The 22,278-nt window shown below is 52.3% G+C and overlaps 2 protein-coding genes across 5 annotated transcripts in view; one reads left to right on the top strand and one right to left on the bottom strand.

Moving 5' to 3' along the window:
* The window catches only part of SBNO2 (strawberry notch homolog 2 (Drosophila)), a 67,363-nt gene extending 48,472 nt beyond the window's left edge, over nt 1–18,891 (top strand). For all 4 annotated transcript variants that reach the window (XM_010563165.1, XM_010563167.1, XM_010563166.1 and 1 more), the window contains 23 exons: nt 538–628; nt 1,992–2,135; nt 2,650–2,767; nt 3,200–3,305; nt 3,499–3,652; nt 4,050–4,226; nt 4,915–5,012; nt 7,492–7,574; nt 8,604–8,804; nt 9,386–9,561; nt 9,755–9,886; nt 10,174–10,309; nt 10,981–11,093; nt 11,611–11,682; nt 12,188–12,296; nt 12,605–12,679; nt 13,028–13,171; nt 13,378–13,472; nt 13,825–13,917; nt 14,135–14,266; nt 14,503–14,579; nt 14,760–14,950; nt 15,403–18,891. In XM_010563165.1, coding sequence (XP_010561467.1) covers nt 538–628; nt 1,992–2,135; nt 2,650–2,767; nt 3,200–3,305; nt 3,499–3,652; nt 4,050–4,226; nt 4,915–5,012; nt 7,492–7,574; nt 8,604–8,804; nt 9,386–9,561; nt 9,755–9,886; nt 10,174–10,309; nt 10,981–11,093; nt 11,611–11,682; nt 12,188–12,296; nt 12,605–12,679; nt 13,028–13,171; nt 13,378–13,472; nt 13,825–13,917; nt 14,135–14,266; nt 14,503–14,579; nt 14,760–14,950; nt 15,403–15,983 — 3,298 coding nt within the window. In that variant the 3' untranslated portion in view covers nt 15,984–18,891. The remainder of the gene's footprint in view (nt 1–537; nt 629–1,991; nt 2,136–2,649; nt 2,768–3,199; nt 3,306–3,498; nt 3,653–4,049; nt 4,227–4,914; nt 5,013–7,491; nt 7,575–8,603; nt 8,805–9,385; nt 9,562–9,754; nt 9,887–10,173; nt 10,310–10,980; nt 11,094–11,610; nt 11,683–12,187; nt 12,297–12,604; nt 12,680–13,027; nt 13,172–13,377; nt 13,473–13,824; nt 13,918–14,134; nt 14,267–14,502; nt 14,580–14,759; nt 14,951–15,402) is intronic.
* A 1,514-nt stretch (nt 18,892–20,405) lies between these two features.
* The window catches only part of GPX4 (glutathione peroxidase 4), a 2,177-nt gene continuing 304 nt past the window's right edge, over nt 20,406–22,278 (bottom strand). Inside the window, 5 exon segments of the mRNA XM_010563272.1 lie at nt 20,406–20,654; nt 21,005–21,064; nt 21,483–21,507; nt 21,635–21,786; nt 21,907–22,051. Of these exon segments, the coding sequence (XP_010561574.1) occupies nt 20,622–20,654; nt 21,005–21,064; nt 21,483–21,507; nt 21,635–21,786; nt 21,907–22,051 (415 nt within the window). The 3' untranslated portion in view covers nt 20,406–20,621.

Raw genomic sequence — 22,278 nt, 5'->3', positions numbered from 1 at the left:
GGAGTTTGTTGGCCCCCCCCCCCCCCCCGCCCCCTCTTTTCCCGTAAGACCTTGGAGTTAGTTTGGATCTGGGAGTAAGGAATTCCTTAGTGCTGATGTTGGCTTTATAGTTGACTCATGCTGTGGCCTTGGGTAAGTCGTTTCCACCTCTTTGTGCCTGTTTGCTGTCTGTGAAATGGGAATATTTCCCCTGCAGTGGTGATGGAGAATGAGTCACTATGAAATAGCAGATTATGTACTACTTGGAGTGCAATGTCAAGCCTATCCCCACTCTCTTTGAAGTCAGCAGAGGAGTATTTGTGGACTTCCTGGGTGCAGACTCAAGCCCCTGGAGTATGGGGTTTTACTGCAGAATACACATAGCTTGTCATAAGTGACAGACTGGAGTCTGCTGTAGGATCTTGTGTTGAGGTGTGTGGGCAGTTGGAAATGTGACAGTTTTGTACACCTACTGTTGCTTTAGTCAGAGCTATTAATCACTGTGCATGCCCTGACTATCTCTTTAGGAGATAACCAGACCCACATCTTGCTTTGCAGGTTCAGCGTCTCCAATGATCTCAAGTATGATGCTGAGAGAGACCTGAAGGACATTGAAGCCTCCCACATTCCTGTGCATGCTTTAAATAAGGTAGGGAGAGAAGTTGTAATGTTGTTCTGGAAAATGAACCTACAGTAGCAGTTAGATGGATCTGCCTTAGCATGTAAAGCAGCAGTCGATTCTGCCTCCACGTGGCTGGTGGCACAGGCAGTAGCAGACAGCAAGCTGCTTGCTGTTCCCTTCTCTCAGCGTGCTCTTCCCACTCTGGACTCTTGCTATTTTTATACACTCTGCAGAGCTGCACTGTAAGCACAGAGCTGTTCCCTGCAGGGAATGAGATATGTCTCCAGGCAAGTGCAAAGTACAGCAGGACTTGAACCTTGTTCCCCATTCCTGAAGAGTCCTGCAGAGGCAACAGCTCCTGTTAGATGTGGTCGTGCTCTGCTCTCGTGGGCTAACATTTCCCAGCACTGGTTTCATGGAACCGCTTTTCAGACCATGCAAGTAAGGGAGCACATATAAATGCACAGATTGGTGCCTATGAGGGGTCTGCAGACACATGGTGCCATGGCTGAGCACCCTGCAGCTGAGCAAATCAGAGAATTTTCAGACTTTCTTCCAGTTATTCAGTGATGAAGATGAAGTATTTCTCAAAAGAAACAACCAGCAGCTGTGTAGTGGCTGTTCACAGGGTTCTTCGTAGCCTGTGCTTCAGTCTCTTGTCCAGTGCATCAGCCTTGTCTAGGCATGTGCCTGCTACACTGCTGGCCAGTTCACTGAAACACTCAGCTCTGGTTTTTAATGGTATTGAACAACCAGCTCATACAAAGTCAATGGAAACTACATGTGTTTGACACCTCTGAATGCACTCCATTAAAAGACTGAAAGGGATGTTTGTTTTCAGACCAAAAAGGCTTTAAATGGAACTTTCTTCAAATTGGGACCATGGTTTTTTTCCCCTACCTTTCATTTTGTTACAGGTGGGACCCTTGACAGTAAGACAGGCAACAATCTCACCTGGTCAGAGACAAAATTATTTTCTGAAAGTAATTAAAACGGATGGGAGTGTTCAAAACAATTAAACATTCTAAACTGTTGCTTAAAAAAATGAAGTGACTTCAGTTGGCCAGAAAATTGAAGTCCTAGCGTGGTCTCCACATTTCACTGCATGCATCCAGATGTGCTGACATATTGGCTAGTGGAACTTATCCAGACATTTAAAGTCCCTGTCATCACCATATCTCAGTGCCAAATAGAAGTGCTAAAGACGTCAGCTACCAACAGTCTTTTGTCTGTTCTTCTCTCGGATTGAGTTTTGTTCTTGGAGGCAGGAGCATGTGTCCTGCACAGTCACAGCACAATCGGCAGTATTGATTGTGGGCAAAGGATGGGCGCGACATGCTGGGGACAAGCATCATGAGTGTGTGTACTCTTGTTCTTCCTCCTTCTGCAGATTAAATATGGTGACACAGCTACCTCAGAAGGAGTCCTCTTTGCCACTTATTCTGCGCTGATTGGTGAAAGCCAGGCAGGCGGACAGCACAGGACACGCTTAAAACAGATTTTGGAGTGGTGCAGGGAAAACTTTGATGGAGTTGTATCCTTTTAAAAAAACAACCAACTAACCAGAAAACTGGATAGAGAAGATTTGTATGCTTGTGATTGTACTTCAGCGAGGAACAAAGAGCTTGGAGCCATCTGAAGTCACTGGGAGCAGCTGTGCAGAGCAGCCTGGTGCCTGTGGTAGATATTTAAATGCTGTAAGCACATGCATCCTCCCATGCTCCTCTCTCCTCCTGGGCTGCAATGTTAATGGGAGGAGGGGAAGAACGCGGCTGGGATTAACCTTTTCAGTGTTCTTCTCCCTCAGTGTTACAAGACAAGACAGACCTTGGAAGTGAAGGGGGAGGGAGGGCAAAATGACGTGGGGCTCTGAGGAGCACAGGACTAGGCAAAACCAACAGATTTCATGCTGTGTGGGGAACGAGTCAGTCCTGTTGATATGGGGCTGGTTGTCCAATTGGTTGGAGGAGGCTGGGTTGTATTTTCTGTCTGCTCCCATTCTCAGGATGAAAATAGATCCTTTCTCCTTAACTGACATTCCCCTCCAGATTGTGTTTGATGAATGCCACAAAGCCAAAAATGCCAGCTCTACTAAAATGGGCAAAGCAGTGCTGGACCTTCAGAACAAGCTGCCTCGAGCAAGGGTTGTTTATGCCAGTGCCACAGGTAAGCTTCTCTCGGCACTGTGTGGGTGCTATGCGTAAACAGTCGCCTGTCACCTCTCTGGTCTGAAGGATGCCCTTGAGATGTGAGTGCATATGCTGAGAGTGCACATTCATGCAAGAAGAGGTGAATGGTGCTGCAGTGCTAGAGGGGAGCCTAGGGTGCTAAGACCTGCCCCAAGCCCCATCACTGTCATTACTTGTGCCTTTTTGGCAAGTCAGACTAATTTCTCTCCAGTTTAACTTGTTCCTGGCCAGCTGTTCAGCTGTATGGTGATGCTTGCCCACTTAGTATATGGAGGGCAATGTTTGGAAAGGTCCTTGGGTCTCCTAAGGCACAATGGCAAATGACCATCCTCTTAAGAGTTCACTTTACTTGCGTTAAAACTATTCACAACTGCTGTGGTTTTGCTAACAGTAAGTTCTGTTCAAACAGGTGCCTCTGAGCCAAAAAACATGATTTACATGAGCCGCCTGGGGATCTGGGGGGAGGGCACCCCTTTCAGAGCATTTGATGAGTTCCTGCATGCAATTGAAAAGAGGTAAGTCATGTCCAGCATCCCTTTTCACATGGCTTGCATTTTGTGGCAGCCTTTGTTTGGGAGGTGGGTGCAATGCCTGAGAACAGTGTCTGAGGGCAGCTTGAGCCAGGAGAGGTGGTGGTTCTGCAGAGGCACCTACCTGGTGCTGCCCTGTAGCAGAGGAAGGGGTTTCACAGCTGTCTTCCTCTCCCAGGGGAGTTGGTGCAATGGAGATCGTGGCAATGGATATGAAGGTCAGTGGAATGTACATTGCCAGGCAGCTCAGTTTCACTGGAGTGACCTTCAGAATAGAGGAGATCCCGCTGGATCAGCAGTACAAGATTGTCTACGACAAGGCAGCGAAGTTGGTGAGCTGGTCCCACTGCAGCGGAGAGACTGATGTTTAATTGCGCTTTGGGCACGGCCACTTGTTACATTGGAGGACCCTGAATGTGGCCATGATCACAAACTTAGTATGTTTATAAGAAAGAAAAAGGGTACACACGCTCAGCTTATGTAAAAAAATAATCTTACACTTTTCTGCTTCTATTTAAAAGTCCCATATTTGCAAACCAGAGCTTGCAACATCATGCTAATGCAGAAAGGAGAGAATGACCAGACTGTTCATTCAGCCTAACACAGTAACATAAATACTGATGTTAAATCAGATTATCAAACCCCAGACTGTTCTACTAACCTCCTGCACAGCAGTAATGAAAATGAAAACTAGGATATTAACTCAGCCTTTCTCGGTATTGTCTGCAGTGGGCAGAGGCCTTGATGGTGTTCCAGCAGGCAGCCGACTGGATTGGCCTGGAGTCTCGGAAATCTTTGTGGGGTCAGTTCTGGTCCGCTCACCAGCGCTTCTTCAAGTATCTCTGCATTGCTGCTAAAGTCCGGCGACTCGTTGAGCTTGCCAAGGAAGAGCTGGCGAAGGATAAGGTGTGGTATCAAAGCCTCGCTGCAGTGGCAGCAGCCATCAGTCTTCTGTTACAAGTGATTTTTTTTTTTTGTAGTCTGCAACCGAAGGGAGTTCATTATTGTTCAGCTTGACTTGAAAGCAATTTCAAACCTCTTTAAGGCTGAATTGCTCTCCAGCTTAACCAGAATGAGGTGCAGTGTCCGGGTTCCTGAGAACATTCACAGTAAATTATACTGGGGAGTTGACATGGCCTCGTCTTCCAAGGCATTACCCACTGTTGGTTCATGGTAGATGTGGGCAAGCTGATCTGAAAGGGTATTTTGGGTCATGTTCAAGCTAGAAGAGGTACCAGGTCCTTCACCTCAAGCATAGCTCTGTCCTTTCATCCATCTGGATGCAACTGGGAAATTTTAGGCAGAAACTACCTAGCGAAGTAAGTTAACTTCTGTAATCAGACTCATCCTCTCTGTTGTGTGAACAGAGGTACGGTTTTGGATGCTGAAAGATTTGAAAGATGGTTCTTCATCAGGAGCCTGGCTACAGGTCCAACACGTATTTGGGACAGGATCCAAGGGAACCTTGGGGACAGGGTCCAGGGTAGCTGGGACTGTGAAATACAGTCTCTTGAGGCTGTAGCTGTTTTCCCTGATGCCGGCTGCTACACCCTCCGTGACACCTTGCTGTGCCGTCCCTTATGTTTCCCTGCAGTGTATTGTCATCGGCCTGCAGTCTACGGGGGAGGCTCGCACCAGAGAAGTCCTGGATGAGAACGATGGGCATCTAAATTGTTTTGTTTCTGCTGCAGAGTGAGTTAAAAATCCCTGTTTTTCTTCTGGGGGCATGCATGGGAGGCTGGAGGTGTGCTAGGGAAAGCCCTGCCCTGGGGCTGCTTATCACTGCAGTTCTTGAAATGCAGTTTCATAATGCCTCGTCCTATACAAGCAGTAAATGGAGAGGACACATAGCTGGATCCTTGAGGCACTATTTCTTCAGTGTGACTTTATGAGCTAGATCCTGGATTCTGAAGTCTCCCGTGGTCTAAACTTGCACGAACAGCCTGATCCGATTCTACAGGCGTAAAAGAATTGGCAGGTGTAGGAGAGCCAGAAATGTGAGCTCAGATATAGTTCGTGTGGGTGTGACTCTGGAAAACCAGGCTGTTGACACTGAAGAAATGAGCAAGAGAATCTCCTGTAATGACAGAGGCTGGGATGATAATGTGACGTGGCATTGCTGGAGCAGTGAGAGGAAGGAGTAGTCCAAGGAGTTTAGATTTGCCAGTGTTGGCTTTCAGCACGTGTACGAGGCAGGACCAGTGTCCTGGTTGTGTTGCCTTTGTTCCTAGCTAAAAGGAGAGTTGGTTGTGTCTGAAGTGAAGCCAGCAGCAGGGCTCATGCTACCCTTTCAGCAGAGAATGAGGCTTATGCTCCTCCTCATTTTTGCAGCTTTCAAAATACCAGCCCGTCCCACAAATGCGGCTGTTCCTGCATGATGGGTGACGAAAACCTGGGACATTGGGTTGATCTGTTTCCTCTGTTCTGCAGGTAGCAGGGCTGTTACTGTTTTCTTTTGAAGTGACTTTTAATGCAGGTGAAAGCAATGAGAGATGCCAGAGACAGTATGTGTCTGGTTTAGGCCAAGCTTTCCTCCCTCATTGATAAGGGTGTTGTGTTGGTCTGTGTCACTCTGCTGTCTCCAGTCCGTTCCTCAAAAACAAATACCAGTTTGGTGACAGTGTGCAAGGCGGGTCTAACAACTGCTTGGATTGATTTGGTCTCTTGGTTTGGTTTTCATGTCACAGAATTCAGAGGAACTCGGTCTAGAGGACTATGCGGTGCCTTTGGGCCTTGCTCAGTTGTCAAAGGAGGGTCTGTTGGTGATCACGCTTGACTCTGTCCCCAGTTCTAGAGGCAAGAGCTCTTTGTTCAGCAGCATTGGCCAGATAACTGAGTGTCTTCTGGCATCTGCTGAGCCTCCAAATGTGGCGTCCTCATTTTACAGCACTTCAGGGGATTTCTTGAGGGGAGTGTGCTGGGAAGAGGCAGTTTTTTAAAAGATGCCGAGAAATGGGGTTAAAAATAAACAGATTGTTCAGTGAGTGAATACCAGCCCAACCCTTTGTTTGCAGGGAAGACAGGGAGTGCAACTGTCGGGAAAATGACCAAGGTTTCATGGCAGGGAGGCTCCAGACCTGAGAGTGAGTTTTTGCATTTTGAGCCCACGGTCACCCCAGCACACAGGACAAAAGGGCCCTACCTGGTGCTGTGTAATCGCAATCACTTAATAGCCAGCACAGGGCTCTGCCCCTTCAGGGAGTGGTGCTGCCTCTGTCTCCTTCAGCCCCTCACACCAAGGGTCTTAGAGCTTCCTCCCTGGTTCCCAAGACTCCCTTTTTCTCACATGGGCAAGGTGTCATATCCATATCTCTCAGCTGTCGCTTTCAACGTGTTGTTTGTTTGGTTTTTTTTTTCCAATCAGAGCTCATTCAGTGCTGCCTTCTCATTGCACTGGGGGTTCATCCCCACCCAACATGATCAGCATTTAAGCATTTGCTCTTTTATTTGCAGAACAGTCCACAGAAACATTTGTTTTCCACCTCTTCCAATTTTTTCCATTCACCTGAAACCACTACGTATCCGTGTTTTGTTACTTTACTCCGTTTCGTGGGCAAGCAGGCCCACGTCCAGTTAATCAGAGGACTTGGTGGAGCACATTTGTTGGACAGCCTGACGGTGGTCTCTGCTGTCAGAGCATGGAGAGGGGTGGGACACTGGGACTGACTGAATTTTTCAGTAGTGATGTAACAGCTTCCCAGTATAGTGTTTCCCATTTAAAACTCCCTCTTAGTTGCTATATAAAGGTCTTGCAACTTTGGCATGCCACATGGTAGTGCAGAGCCCAGGGTCTGCTCTGTTTTTGTTGCAGTGTCTCCCTGGAACGGCCCCACTCCCTCCACCAGCGGGGAGGCCACAGCAGGGAGCGTTTTTCCTGGCATTACAGTGTTCTGCTTTCCCGCAGCATGCCTGTTTCACGGCTGAGGATCTGCTGGTGCAGCCCACACCCCCATGGCAGAACCCTTTGGTGAAATGCACTCAGTCTGAGTTGCTGCTGTTCTGGAGAGCCATGCTGTACCAGTGGCTGGCTGATCACGTGCTGGTAGTTGTGGTGCAGGATTTACCCCTCTTTCATGAAATGTGGTGCTATCTCAAATACACATTGCTACATGATAACCGGCAGATGTTCCTATTCCTGGTAGCTAGAATAAATTTTGCATCTTACTTTCAGAGGCGTCTTTCTATCACTAATTCAGAAGCACTTTCCTTCAACCAAAAGAAAGAGAGAAAAAGGAACTGGCATTAAAAGAAAACGTAAGAGCACACTCCACTGCCCAGCATCTGACCTCCTGCCTTGCTGCTTCACCCCAGCCACTCAGCTTTTTCTTTTCCTTTTTCCCTTTTCCCTACTTTATGCTTTTTGCTACTCTGCCCTGGTTTCACTTTGCCATCCTGCACATCTCCCATCACTCTCTCTCATCTGGAGGACAGCAGCTATAGGTCATTCACCCTTTTCTCCCTCTAACCCACTTCCCTGTCACAGCGTAGGTCCTCGCCTCCACCACCCAGTAGCTATGCCCCTTTCCCTCAGCCACTTCCTTGCCTAGACTGGTGGGCAGATTGCACAAGAGTCCCGGCTGCATGTCTGAAGCCCTCTTGCAGCAAGAGGGGTTTTTTCCACTACCCCTTACTTATAGCATGGCAGGTGTCCTGGGGGAAAAAAAAAAAAATCACTTTCCTGCCAAATGATTGGCTGCGGCTGCAGGTAAGACGAGTTTTGGATTTCTCCTCCAGTGGGATATGGGAGAGGGGGAAGAGGGGACAGCAGCACTGGCAGATTGTGGAGGTTACCCTGACTGGCTGCTGTTGTGGAGCAGCCTGTGCAAGCTGGTTTGTGAACCTCTCACGTAGCAGGGGCATGTCTTACTGTGCTTGGAATTAAACAACATCCCGAAACACTGGCACCTTCCCGTGTCCTGCACATTCCTCTCGAGGCAGTCGAACCTGCGGACTCCTTCCCCTGAGGAGTTAGCACTGCTTAGAGCTGGCTGTGTGTTCATCCTGACGTGTGCAACTAGCTTCAGCCCTGATAAAGATTGCCTTGTTCTTCCTTTCTCTCTCTTCCTTTCTCTTTCTCTCTCTCCCCACCCCCCCTCCCTCCCTTCCTAACTGCCTCCCAACCCACCCAAAAGGCTCTGTCTTTCCAAGATCAGCCTTTCATTTGGGGCAATCTCAGCTATTTTGTGATTTCTCCTCCTCCTCTTTCTGAGCTGGCACTTGCTGTTCTGCATTGATGCACGAGGCTGGGGACTCTCCCTTGACACTGCTCACTCTCCCTTGCAGGGAAGCAGAGGGGCCGCTGCGCCAAGGCTCTGAAAGGCATGTGTGACCCTGTGGGTGTGATCAAGATCAGTGATGACAGCAGCACTGACTCTGACATGGGGCTCGACAGTGACTTCAACTCCTCCCCGGAGTCTGTGTTTGAGACAGATGATGTCATCTTCGTTGAGCACACCTACAACGGCTACACAACGGAGGACAGAAGTAAGTAGAGCAGCAGCACAGGGTTAGCTCCTTCCTCGCTGGGGGGAACTGGGAACCAGAGTCATTTCATTCTAGTGCATGGCACCCAGTGCACAGGTGCACAGCTGGAGGCAGCCACCCACCCCAGTACCCTGCAAGCACAGAGAGCGGCAGATCAGACATGACCCTTTTGCTGGCTAAGCGGATTGCAGAGTCAACGAGCTGATGTGAGGAGACTCTCTTGGTGTCTTCCTGGAATGGTGAAGCTCCTTCTGTGCTTGCGACAGCTTTACAGTCTTTGCTAGATTTTATCCTGTGATGGTCAAACTTGGGCTTGTGAGGTTGATTCACATTAACCTGCTGTGATCAGTGAGCAGGAGGAATTTGCCCTGCATGTTCCTTCCCCCACCAAGACATGGGGAAGCATAGAGGGAACTCGCTGCATGCTCAGCAGCATTTATTGCAAGTCAAGGCATCTTTGCCTGCTCATCAGATAGTCCGCCCAGAAGCCCTTTCAAACTTCTTCCCACAACCCCCCCCCTTTTTTTTTTTTCAATTTGCAATTACCAGGTGACTCTAAACTTTTGCATTTTACATTGCAGGTAACTTTCACATGCTGCCTTCCCAGAAAGAGATACATGGCCTGAGGGAGCTAGAACATGTGGAAAAGATGAAGCAGGACCTCCTAGCAAAAGTAAAAGCACTGGGCAAAGAGCTACCTCTCAATACCTTGGATGAATTGATCAATCACTTTGGGGGCCCGGAGCATGTGGCTGAGGTACACCTCACAATCAAGAGTATATTTTGATGGCACTGGGTGACAGGAAAAGGGGCCAGCAAAGGGGGTTCCTCTCCTTGCTTGCGATCTGAAAAAGCTGTTGAGAATTGACTTTGTAAATTGACTTGCTGCACTGTGCAGGTCTCTCCCCTCTGCTAACAGCCTCTCTCTCTCTCCTGCGTTGTTTGTGCAGATGACGGGGCGGAAGGGCCGGGTGGTTTGCAGACCAGATGGCTCCGTCATGTTTGAGTCTCGTGCAGAGCAAGGCCTCTCTATAGATCACGTCAACCTGAAGGAGAAGGAGCGTTTTATGAAAGGGGAAAAGGTGAGTCAGGTTTGAGCTAAGGAAACTTCCAAACATCTGCACAGTAGCGAGTACACTGACAGGGGAAGGAAAGGGAGGGTGCCTTTGCATGCTTGTGCCTTGCCAGCCTCGGGCCAACAAGGCTCTGCAGCTTTCTGTCCATCTGTTTGACCTGCTGGAAGGTGACAAGGAGTCCTGGGTCCCTTCATGGGCTGGGGCTACTGCTGTGCTTTGGGCTGTTTCTTGAAGCAGTTTTGCAGATGTCCAGGAGCCTCTCTCCTTTCTCACTTCTTGTCTCTCTCCCTTAGCTTGTAGCAATAATCTCCGAGGCCTCCAGCTCAGGTATCTCTCTCCAAGCAGACAGACGGGTGAAAAACCAGAAGCGCCGGGTCCACATGACGTTGGAGTTGCCCTGGAGTGCAGACCGGGCCATACAGCAGTTTGGTGAGGGCTGAGTGTTCTTGGTCACTGTCCCCTTCCCCTGAATGTTGTTCAGACCATGAAGCCCCAGGCAGTCCTGGGAAGGAAAGGCATGCATGGCTGCCTGAGCCAGGCTGGTGCTGCTGCTGGGACAGGTGTATTTAGCTTTCTGAGATACAGCACCTTGCAGAGCCCAGTGCTCCTCTGTTTTGCCAGGATGGGAGTGCAGACACACAGCAATTGTGACTGATTTCTCTTGTGGGGAAGGTTTGTGTTGACTTCATGAGTGATTTGCAGCGTGGGAAGGGGGAACTCTCCTGTACATGTTAGCAGTGTGTCCCCATGAAACATGCTAGGGATGCCTGGGGATTTCTGTTCCACCCTGGGGAGGCTCTGTAGGATGGGGAGGGACAGTTCCTCAATACATGAGCACAAAAGAAATAATGCACATTCTAGCTCAAGCTGGGGAGTCACTCCTCAACCTGAGAGGGTCAGGGATATAAACTCAACTCTGCCAAGGTCTCAGGAGCACCAGGGTGATAAATGCAACTGTACCTCTGTCCCTTTCCCTCCTTTGAAAAGCAGCCATGACATGGAAAGTTGTTTTGGTGCTCTCACCTCTGCTCAGCTTTCCTTCCCATACCAGACAGGCTATACCAACCTCTCCTTTCACCTCTGCTCTCATGTCCCTGTAGGTCGAACACACCGATCAAACCAGGTTTCTGCTCCAGAGTATGTCTTCCTTATCTCTGAGCTGGCAGGGGAGAGGAGGTTTGCATCCATCGTGGCAAAACGTCTGGAGAGCCTAGTAAGTGCCCTGCAGCAGAGATTAACATGTCAGTTCCAATTCTCTCTGAAGAGCTTCCATTGGTGTTCCCACTGGCATGGCCAGTGTAACTAGTACAGGGGATTGCATCACCCCCAACTGAAGGCATTGCAGCTGTGGAATGCAGAAGGCTTTTAGCATCCTGGGATTTGAGAAAGGAAGTGAAGAATATGTAACCAAGGCATCAGGAGGAATTTCAGGGAAGCAGAACCCAATTCCAGATGCTGGAATTCCCCCACTGTTACAGGAGCATACACCCATCAGTTTCCAGAAAGCTGATGAAATAACTAATGGAATAATTAATTTGTCTCTGTTTCATTTTTATTCACTTCTGATAAATCCCCAAATACGTCGGTGAAGCCTCAATATTCCAGAGGAACACTGCCTCCCCACAGCACGTTCTTATCCTGGCCTCTTCCGAGACTTGACTTTGGCCATCCTTCTCTGGTGTTTTGCAACAGCTAAAAGTAAGAACTTTTTGTTTGGTTTGTCTTCCTAGGGTGCCTTAACTCATGGAGACCGCCGGGCCACCGAATCCCGAGACCTCAGCAAGTACAACTTTGAGAATAAGGTAACTTGCGGCTGTGCTTGGGCTAGTTCAGCCAAGGATGAGTTGAAGTAGTTAGCAGCTGCCTTCAGTGGGAGCCAGAGCCAGAAAGATCATTGCTGGCATCTACAGGCAGAATCTGGCCTAGCAGCATCAGCGCCCAGCTCCCCGCCTGTAGCCCCATGTACAGCACACAGAACTGAGTTAATGATCAGTGTTGTGCATCTGAGCACCACGCTGGTGGGAGGGTTGCTCTCCCACGGGGGAGCTGGGAAGGGCGCTTGGGCCTCTCCCCCCAAGCTGGTGCCAGCACCGGGGTGCAGACATGCAGGTTCTGTACTCTGGTCCCCAGAGACAGAGGAGGCCCCTGACACACAGCTTCCCCCTTGGTACAGCCACCAGGTTGGTGGCCTTCCTGGAGGTGATGGCTTTCTCCGCAGTGCCAGCAGAAGTGTTGTGACACACTCGGTCCACTGCTGGGCTGCCAGTGTAGGTTTGTCCTGTGCGTGACTCTTGTCTCCTTTCACAGTACGGGGCTAAAGCACTAGACAGAGTTCTCTCCACTATCCTCAACCACACGGAGAACAGAGTTCCTGTGCCCAAGAGCTATGATAGAGGGGAGGCTGCATTTTTCCGTGGTAAGATCATTACCAGCTCTGGGATTTCTTCTGCATCTTGCTGGCCGGGTTGGTCTCAGGCTTGGGATGCCTGAAGAACCGAGCAGAAGGTCAGAAAGAGGGAACAGTACCACTGGCTTAGCAGCTCACTAGTGAGTGGGATGATTGGCTACCCAGATGCATGTCAGCCTACCAGGCATGGGGGGAAAAAGAGTCTGGGAGAGACTTAGCTGCAAAATAATGGGCACAGCTGGAGGGGCAGCAGCCCTGCAGGACTGCTGAGGGGAGGCTTGACCCTAAAATGCACAAGCTGTCTTCTGCCATTCCAGAAATGAAGCAAGGTCTCATCTCTGTGGGGATCTGCTGCAATCAGATGAAGTATGGCACTGTCTCAGTGGAGAAGGGTATGTGTCAAGCTTTTCCTGCCCAAAATAGGGGAGAAATGAAAGAGGTGGTGGTGTCATGGCCCACCCAGTCCATTTGCATGGGGCCACGGCCTTGAGAGGTTTGCTGGGCAGGGTGCTTGCTTTGATGGGAAGGTCTTGTGGGAATTAGCTGGCACTGCAGATCACATTTCCCTGCAGCAGCCTGGCAGTTGACCACAGCCTGGAAGAACAGCCCTTGGGCTGCTCTCTTGTATATTAGTGCTGTGCTGCTATCGGGAAGGAATGTTGGGTGGCTCTTTTTGTGACTGTGCTGGTGGGTCCCATGCCCAGCTGCGCCTTGTTCCCTGACCCACCATGCTCTTGCAGACTGCTCTATCACCAAGTTCCTGAACCGCATCCTGGGTCTGGAGGTGGACAAGCAGAACATGCTCTTCCAGTATTTTTCTGACACCTTTGACTATCTGATTGAAAAGGACAAGAAGGAGGGCAAATACGACATGGGCATCCTAGGTACGGAGAAAGAGGGGTGGCCAGATCTCTTCCTACTGCCCCCCTGAGGTTCCCTGTTCCTCCCTGTGCTGACCGGTGTTGGCGCTTCCATGGCCATGGCCGTCTCGGTCAGTGCGGTATCCCCACACAGTGCAGATCTTGAGAATCTTGCAGAGAGAGGTGGTATGGGAAGATGTATCTTACAGCAGTATTTTTTCCTTCTACAGATTTAGCCCCAGGAGTGGATGAGATCTATGAGGAGAGCAAGGAGGTCTTCCTGACCCCTGGGCACCCACAGGATGGGCAGGTCGTGTTTTATAAGGTAGGCAGCCTGCACAGCTATCTCGGCAGTCCAGTCTTCTCCAGTGCTTCCTAGTCTGGGGCTGTGAGCTACTGGGTCCCTTCCCCTGCTGCGTGGCTTTGTGTCATGTTTTTGTCATATCTGCCTTGGTCATGAGCATGTGACTGATGCAGGGAGTTACACAGAGGAGGCAAGGAGAGGCCCTGCCCTGCCCCAGGAGCTGGGGGCTGCCATACCCAGGAGGGCAGTCTGGAAGTGCCTGTTTCTAAGCTGCAGCAGCACCAAGTTTATGTTGAGGGTGGGATTTGTGAGACAGACACTGGTGCACTTGTCCTGCACTCTAAAGTTACAGAATCCCTCTGTCCCTGTTTAGATCAGTGTCGACAGAGGCTTAAAGTGGGAGGAAGCTTATGAGAAGTCACTCAAACTGACAGGATCCTTTGATGGGTTCTACCTCTCCTACAAGGTAGGTCCTGGGGTCTGCCAGGGTGGGACCTCAGCTTGGAAGATGACTCCAACGGGAGGAGGTCCGCCATGGCTATAAGAGGTCTATGTCTGACCTCTTGCTGGGGGCTGGGAGATGCCTTCAAGAACCTCCATCCTGGCAGGAAGGCGGTTAGTTTAGAGAAATATGGGCTTGGGGAGAGAGGCTGTGACTCTGACCATCAGCTCTACCCTGACAGATGCGAGGCTCCAAACATACCTGTCTGCTGGCAGAGCAGAGCCGTGGGAAGAACTTCATCCTCTACAAGCCAAATATTGGGAAGCAAAGCCAGCCTGAAAGCCTGGACAGTCTGCAGAAGAAGTACCACCGGGTAGGTGGGAGCTGCAGCCCCTCCAGTGTGGGGAGAGTGAAGAGCCTCTTTCTCTGGGCAGGGGTGGCTTTGAAAGGACATTTACTGTAACCACTTCACAGATCCTTGTAGCCCTGTTGTGGATTGGCCAGAGATAGTGGTAGCAGCCGGGTATCCTGACTTCCAGCCCTGGATTTCAAGTCTCAGCTGCATATTGGACAGTGGAAAATCTCCAATGCTGTGTGTTTCTTCTGCAGGTGTCGCCTGAGGAAGCCAAGGAGCACTGGGAGAGCAGTTACCGCTTCTCCTTGAAGAAGTGTAACCATGCCGTCTGGTAAGGCATCTGCAGTCCTGACCTGTCCTGCCCTCCCCAAGGCAGGGCTGGTGTTGGGGAGAGGGTCCCTGTCTGTGGCAGTGGGGAAGGGCCATACCAGGGAGGCTGTGGGTGGGGGGATCCTGCTCTGCTGTGGGAGCCTGTGCTGATGCAGGTGGTATTCTCCCATTTGAACTACAGGAACAGGAGCTGCAAGCTGATCCAGGAGGGGAAGGAGTGCTTCCAGGGCATGCGCCTACGTCACTACTACATGCTATGCGGGGCCCTGCTGCGGGTCTGGAGCAAGATCGCCAGCATCATGGCAGACATCACCAACACCAGCTACCTGCAGATCGTCCGCCTCAAGACCAAGGAGAAGAAGAAACAAGTCGGTGGGTGAAGTACTGGGAAGGGGAAGGGGAGCAGGACATTTTAGGAGAAGGAAGAAGGGGTCCAGTTGCCCAATGCCAAGATTCCCTTCCTAAAACATGACATGTTCCAGCCTGGAAGCACCCACTGCTTAGGTGACCCCATGGGAAAGAGGGGAGCTGGGGCTACCCTGACGTGTGTTTGGGCACTGGGCAAAGAGTGTGAGCCAGACCTGAGCTGTCCCTTCCATGCCCATGTGAAGCGGTGCTGTTGCTGCCTGCTACTAGCCTGCTGTGGAGCTGCTTTTGCTCTGGTTGCAGTCCCGTCTCCCTGCTCTGCAGCCTGGCCAAGAGGCAAAGCAGGCTGGGAGTGTGCTTGATAAATGGGCCCCAGTGCTGCTGCCCATCCCTCTGTCCCCACAGTGCGCCATCCCTTCTGAAAGTGCTTTGGGGACTGATGCATGTTCCTCCCCTAGGGATAAAGATCCCAGAGAGCTGTGTCCATAAGGTGCTGGAGGAGCTGAAGCAGATGGATGAGAACGTGAAGCGAAAGCACAACCAACTCCTCCAGGCCCAAGAGCAGAGCCCTCAGTTCTCCCTGACGCTGCCCATCCTGCCACAGCCCCCGGACCTCACGCAGACGAGGCCTGGGGTCCCCCTGCCCAGGCATTCCCTGCACCAGGATGAGATCCTGGACTTGACCTGCAGCCCTCCTAGCAGCAGCATTCCCGATGTGGTAATGAACCCAGAGCCCAGTGTGTTGTGCTTCGCCTCGGAGTCCATTCTCCAGCCACACCAGCAGCACAGATTACCCTTTAGCTTCAGCCACCCTTCTGCCTTCGAGAGCCCGGCCCCCATCCTGCCTCTGCCTCACCCAGGACCCTTGCAGACACTGCAGCAGCAGCAGGAAGATTTTGTCCAACAGGATGGGAATATCAATTTCAGAGAGATCCTGGAGGACATGCTAAGGACGTTAAATGGGGCCCCGCAGGAGAACATGGTCCCCCAGGAGCGCCAGAGTGTGATCCAGTTCAGTGGGCCTTTCCCAGACTTCTGAAAGCCATCTGGGCATGCCAGGCGATGCTCGGCCACTGTGGATCCATATCCTTTGGTGCAGAGGTGAGAGCTGGGGAGCCCCGGCTTTTCTACTGGATTGGACTAACCCTTTTCTGTTTCTGAGGGAAGAAAAGAAACCTATAGTTCCTTAAAGCAAAGTTTATTTATATATAATATACAGTCAGGCATGTATAGATTTGTATATAACATGCGCTTGGGGGGAGTTGAGTGCTGCCAAGTTCAGCTGATCTGGACTGATGGCCTCTGCTGTGTTCAAGTCCTGCTCAAAGGTCAGTGCCCATGTAGGACTGAGGAGAGATGTCCCCTCCTCTGTGCCCATCCCCCTGCAGACTACTGAGTTTCCGAGCTGGGTTGTGCCTTCCCCAGCCCTCCAGCCCAGAGCTATGTGGCCGCTACCCCCTGAGCTGGGCAGGGGCATGTCTGGTCTCCAAAACAACCCAGTGACCAGAATGCTGGTCTGTTACTGAAGGGTGAGAGCCCAGTCCCCACTGAGAGCTGGCTGACCAACTGTATCTGCATTGGCTGCTGCCAGATTTCCTCTTGGGCTGCCCCAGCCCTGCTGTGGACCTTGAGGCTGCTCTGGAGGGCTGGGTCTGAAGGCAGGCATGAAGGGGAAGGGAATGCTGTCCAAGAGGAGTTGGGAACCACTGAGCTCAAGTGTCCCTCTGAGCAGGTGTAGCTGAGAGAAGCAAAACTGACTGTGCCTGCTCTGCCCTCCCTGGGAAGGGACACTGACACCTCTGGGGCTGCCTGAGCTCCGCAGCAGAGGGCAGGAGCTGCTTGCTCCCACACCTTGTTTGTCAGTGTGGTGGCAAGGCTTGTGAGTTTGTCAGAGCTTAGCCACACCGGGACCATGGGGGGATTCCCTGGAGCAAAAGGGCCACACGTCCCATCAGCCTGTCCTGCACTTTAGCCTCGGAAGGTCGCTGTGGCTGGCCGTGCTTTGTCCAACTTCTTGCTATCGCATGGTGGCCTTTCACCTGGCTGTCTCACCGCTCCTGTTCCGTAGGGCTTGTCCTTGGCTGGGCCATGGACACAGGCCTGGGTGTCTGGATCTGGATCCCCAGCCCTGCCCACCACTGACCTTGGTGAGAGCTGCTTTCAGGCCCCAGAAGGGAAGAGTTCCCTGGTGAGCACCGAGGATGCGCAGTATCACTGCTCATGCTGCAAATTCAACCTCCAATACCAAAGAGCAAAGGGCTGCTTTTTTGCAAAGCACTGCCCCAGACAACCCACTGCCCCTCGGCCAGGAGCGGCTGGGCAAGCTGCCTTCTCCCCAGGACAGAGGTAGCCTCCAGCCACTTCTGCCACCATCTGTGTTCCAGCAGCATCTCACCTCGGCAGGTCCCGGGGAAACTCTCTTTTGTTTTCTCTCTTTAATCTAAGGAGTCTGGCAGGAAGCTGCCTGCTGGCAGGAATGCTCCAGGCCTGGCAGCTCCTCCGCAAGCCTCCCCTCTGCTGTTTCTTTTCTCTGCCTTGAGTCATCGAGGTATTTCCTAGAAGTGGCACCAGGATGTTTTAAGGGGAAGGATGAAAGACCTTCCCTGGCTGGCCCGGCCCTTCCTCAGAGAGGACCTGGGGAAGGAGGTCCAGCCAGGAGAGGCCTCTGCTGGGATCTCCAATGCCCTGACAGGTCCGTCTTGAGGGGGCTGGAACTTTACAGTGCCTGGTGGAGTCCCCTCCTCCAGGCAGAGAGCCTTGACCCCCCCACTCCCCATGTTTCCCCCAGGGCTCAGGGTCTGGCCGAGTGCTCTGTTTGTTGTTGGGAGGTGCTTTGGGTCAGTGTCCGCAGTGTTTGTGCTCCTGCTTAGACGGAAGCTGCCTTCCCTGACACATTAAGACCATGGACCTGCCCCGTGCGATGCACGTGTGGGCTTGTTTTTGAGGTTGCTCTGGTCCCTGCCCTTTGTTTTGGGGGCTTGTCCTTACCTCCCACCTTCCCCAGCTGGCATCTGCCTCCTGCCAGCCTGCCTGGCCGAGATCAGCCCTGCAGTCGGGGCTGCTCGGGGCTGCGTTTTACTGCATTCAAGGAAACCTCCTTACCTCAAAGTAAACACCAAAGACAGGGAGCCCCTGTGTGCCCCCACCCTGCTGCTGCCCTGAGAAGTTTGTGCTTTTTTCCCCAGCTTTGCTCGTGGCAGCCATGCTCACCTCTCGCCGCGGGGCTGCCTGGGGAGTGCTGCTTTCTCTGGGTGCCGCAACAGCCTTTCCCTAGTCCTGAACAGAGCAAGGCTCTCCCCTTCCCCAGACCCTCCTCTTATTTAAAATACGTCCTAGTCCACATCACTCGTGGAGAGGCCCTGCCTTCACCCATGTCCTGGTTCGTTTGCTCAGCGCTTGCTGAATTCTCAGTGAGGAGAGAAAAGGACACCGGGAAAACCCATTTCAGAGAGGTTTAAACTCAGGAATAACGAGGAGGAATTCTCCTGCTAGGCACCCTCTGCCAGCCACTTCTCCACTGTCACCCGGAGCCTTAGCTGCTGGCTTTGATATTAATTTTAAAATATATGCAATTCTCCCTCCCTGATCTCTGGAAAGACAGAGAGCACCTTCAAGGAAGCCCTTCTCTGCCCCAATCCTGTGTTTTTGTCAGGGTTAATAATATGTAACGATATCTTTTAACTAAATTATTATGCAGTTGTCCTACTGATTGTATGTATTTTTAAATGAGTCCCTTTTTTCTTCCCTTACACCTTTTTGTTAGCACTTTTTAATCTGCTTGTTGTTTGCCTTTGTTTTTCTATGTGTATTTATAATCAATTGAGATGTATATATATGTAAAGAGATTTTTTTTAGAATATGTGCCTTTGACTAATAATTCCTGAATTTTCTACTTGCCTCAGAAGGATAATTTTTCATTCTGCTCAGTAAAAATGGAAAGGAAGCCACATATAAGTTTTCTGTAAGTCCCAGCTCTCTGTCTGTCTGTCTGTCTGTCTAGAGGTATAGACCTGCCCCAGGATCCCATCTGGGACTCAGATCAGGATAGGGAATCTGAGGGCCAGGGTCCTACCAGCAGCAGGAGTTTACCTCCAGTGCCACCAGCCTGGTGGCAGTTGAGGACTGCTGTCCTGAGCCACCCCCTTCTCCCTGGGACGAGCCGGGCAGGGGCTGTGCAGAGGAGGATCCTCCCTGGAGCCAGCCTGGGCACTGGCCTTCGATGAGGCTGCTCCCTCCCAGCTTTGTTGGGGAAAACACAGATAAAGGAGCCACTGTTCAGGCGTGTTCCTCCAGCACGAGCAGTTGCCGCTGCAGTGCCGGGACATCTCACCCAGGCACTGCCGGCCCCGCTCTGTCCCCACAGGAGGTGGGACAGGGGTGAGCCACGGACGATTGTAGTGGAGCAATTCGTACCTCGTGGCTGGGCATTGCAGTGCTGCTGACAAGAGTTCACGGTGAGACCGAGCTGGGCTGTGAGGCAGCTCCTGAAACCAGCTGGCCTACCCTGGGGGAGGCCTGAGTGGTCAGGCAGACTGGAGCAGGATCCTCCTGGCATCCTTGACGTGCTGGGCTGCAGCTATGTGGGGGGGATCAGACTGGGGGGACCCCAGCAAGGACCATGGGGCTCTTCCCCACTCCACCCTTGGCCCCACATTGAGGACAGGGCTCCCAGGGTGGTAGGGGGCTGTGGATCTTAAGGGGAGACCCAGCACCTCTGCCAGAGCCTGGGGAAAAAGAGGCAAAACAGCACTCCCACATGCCAAATCACCTGTAAAATGTGAGCTCTCCCTGCCCACGGGAGACACTGGCCCTCTGTGGGCTTGGCCAGACAACGTGGTGCCTTTGCAAGCACAAACAAGCTGCAGCTGAGATTTCCTGAGGAGGATGGATGCACCTGTGGGCCTGCACCCTGTGGTCTGACACATCTCTGGCAATATGAGGTATTTCACTGTGTCCCAACACAACTCGGGTTTGTTTTGCAGTAATTGCTTGCGCCACTGCTGGAACTGTCCCCTTTGCTGCCCTGCCAGGGCCAGGAGGGGTATTGGGGTCAGGGGTGTGCTGCTGGGCACCTAGACTTTGCCTGTACTCTGTGAGCCTTCAGCTGTGCTCAGACAAAAACAACCCAGTTGCCTCATCAGGGCAGATGCCTGTTGGGTTTAGGGTGAGGAAGGATCTGAGCTGCAGTCCCAGAGGGGACACACACCTTCCCCCTGCTCTGGCTTTTCCTGTGGGAGCCCCTTGGGAGCACCAGCTGACCTAGGATTTGTGTGCAATTCCCCCCTCAGCACTAATGAGGATTATCCCTGCTGAGCTCAGGAGTTGCATAAGGTCTTGGCTCCCCTGCAAAGCTCCACGTTCTCCCCAGGAGCAGCGCAGCAGATCCAGCCCCATCCACTACTCAATTCCACACCCAGCCACAACCGGTCATTTCTAATATATTTATTGCAAGGGGGCACCAGATCCTGCCCTATGCCCAGAGAAAAGAGTTGCCCAGCAGCGGCCACTGGCTCCCTGAAGCCTTCTTCCAGCAGGTGCACGCCAGATCTTCAGGTCTGCCTCACCAGCAAGCTGGCTTGAAGACAGACCGTCATTGGGGCTGGATGAGAAGACTCCACAGGCAGCAGGAGGGCCGATGCTGGGGTGAAGGGACAGTGCAGGGGCGAGATGAACAGGTCTACAGATAGGCAGGCAGGTCCTTCTCGATGATCTGCGAGAAAGAAGGGAGCATTGTGCTATGAGAACATCAATTGCTTGAAAAACATGCCTGAAGCCCCCTCCATCCCACCCCAGAGGGCCTGCTTGGAACCACCCTGTGCTGGGCACCCACTTCCCCTGGTGCCACAGCCAACACTCCCAGAGCACCGGGGTGTCTTTTCTCCCCTCCCACCCCCAGCCAAAAGAAGGAGAGAGCTGAGACACAGCAGCGGAGCCTGCCCTGGAGCAGTGCTCAGTGCCAGAACTGCCATTTCTCCGCAGAGCTGGCAGCACTGTTGCACTTCCCCTTCTCCCATGGGTCAGGCAGAGCTGTAACACCAACCGTGCCAGCAGCAGACTTACGTAGGGATCCTCCATGGGACTGTACCTCTTCACAACTTGGCCCTCCCGGTTAATGAGGAACTGTGGAAGTGAAGCAGCATCCAGGTGAGCAAGTACAGCTGTAACACAGGCTCTGCAGCCCTCAGAGAGCAGCAGAGCAGCCTAGGGAGCTGCTTATGGTGGGGTTGGGCTGCAGCAGATCCTGCCTGCAGAGCTGTAGCCCCTGGCAGACCTCCTCCCCCCTCAGCTGGTTACTGCCACTCTGGGACAGGGCTAGAGATAACCAGGCTAGGGGCTTATAAGGGTCTCTAAGCACAGGGACCAGGACAGTGCAGGAGCCCCTTGGGATGCTCCTACCCTGACATCCAGGGTAACTACACACAGCAGAGCCCACATGTGAGGATCCCTCCTCCCTGCAATGCATGAGGGACTCCCCACAATCCCCCAAAGGGCGAGAGTGCGACCCAGGCAAGCCCTGGAGAAGGCAGCTGTATCCTACCTTAGTGAAGTTCCATTTTATTGCGCTAGGAGAGAAAAAAAAAACAGGAATGAGACTGTGGCAGAAAAAACCCTTCTTCTTGCTGCAGCCAGCCCAGACCTGCCCCCTCCCTGCCCGCTGCACTTTCCGCAGCTTCCCCTTCCCACACTCACTTGCCCAGGGTGCCTCTTCCTTTGGGCTGCTCCTTCATCCACTTCCAGAGCGGGTGGGCATCGTCCCCATTGACGTCGATCTTACTGTACATGTCAAACTTCACACCGTAGTTTTCAGCAAATGCCTTAATCTGAGCATTGTCCCCAGGCTCCTGAGGAAGTTGACAGAGGGAAGGGGCACTCCGAGTGTCCCGGGGCCATGCAGGGAGCCTGGCCAGCCAAGGGCCGTCCTTGCGCTCCTGGGGAGCCCTCGCCCTGCTCCCCCAACATACCTGTTTTCCAAACTGGTTGCAGGGAAAGCCCAAGATGCGTAAACCCCTCTCAGCGTATCTGGCGTGCAAGTCAACAAGCTGAGTGTAGTTTACAGCGGTTTTTCCTCATTTTGAAGCCACGTTGGTGATGATGCAGACGTAGCCTCTGGCAAGGGGGGTGAATCAGCAGCCATTCCCCTCGGCCGGAGCGGGGGGGGGCGGGAAGGTGCCCATAAACAAGCCGCTCTCCCGGGTTACACAACAGATTGTCCCAATGCGGCTTAATCACCGCCCGGCGCCACGCCGAGGCCCTTTGAGCCCCGTTCCTCCCCCCCAGGTCCTTTGAGCCTCGTTCCTCCCCCCCCGCCCCGGTCCTTTGAGCCTCGTTCCCCC

Source organism: Haliaeetus leucocephalus, unplaced genomic scaffold (genome assembly GCF_000737465.1).
Source record: "Haliaeetus leucocephalus isolate CR32 unplaced genomic scaffold, Haliaeetus_leucocephalus-4.0 Scaffold164, whole genome shotgun sequence".
Lineage (NCBI taxonomy): Eukaryota > Metazoa > Chordata > Aves > Accipitriformes > Accipitridae > Haliaeetus > Haliaeetus leucocephalus.
This window is presented reverse-complemented; position numbering and strand designations above follow the sequence as displayed.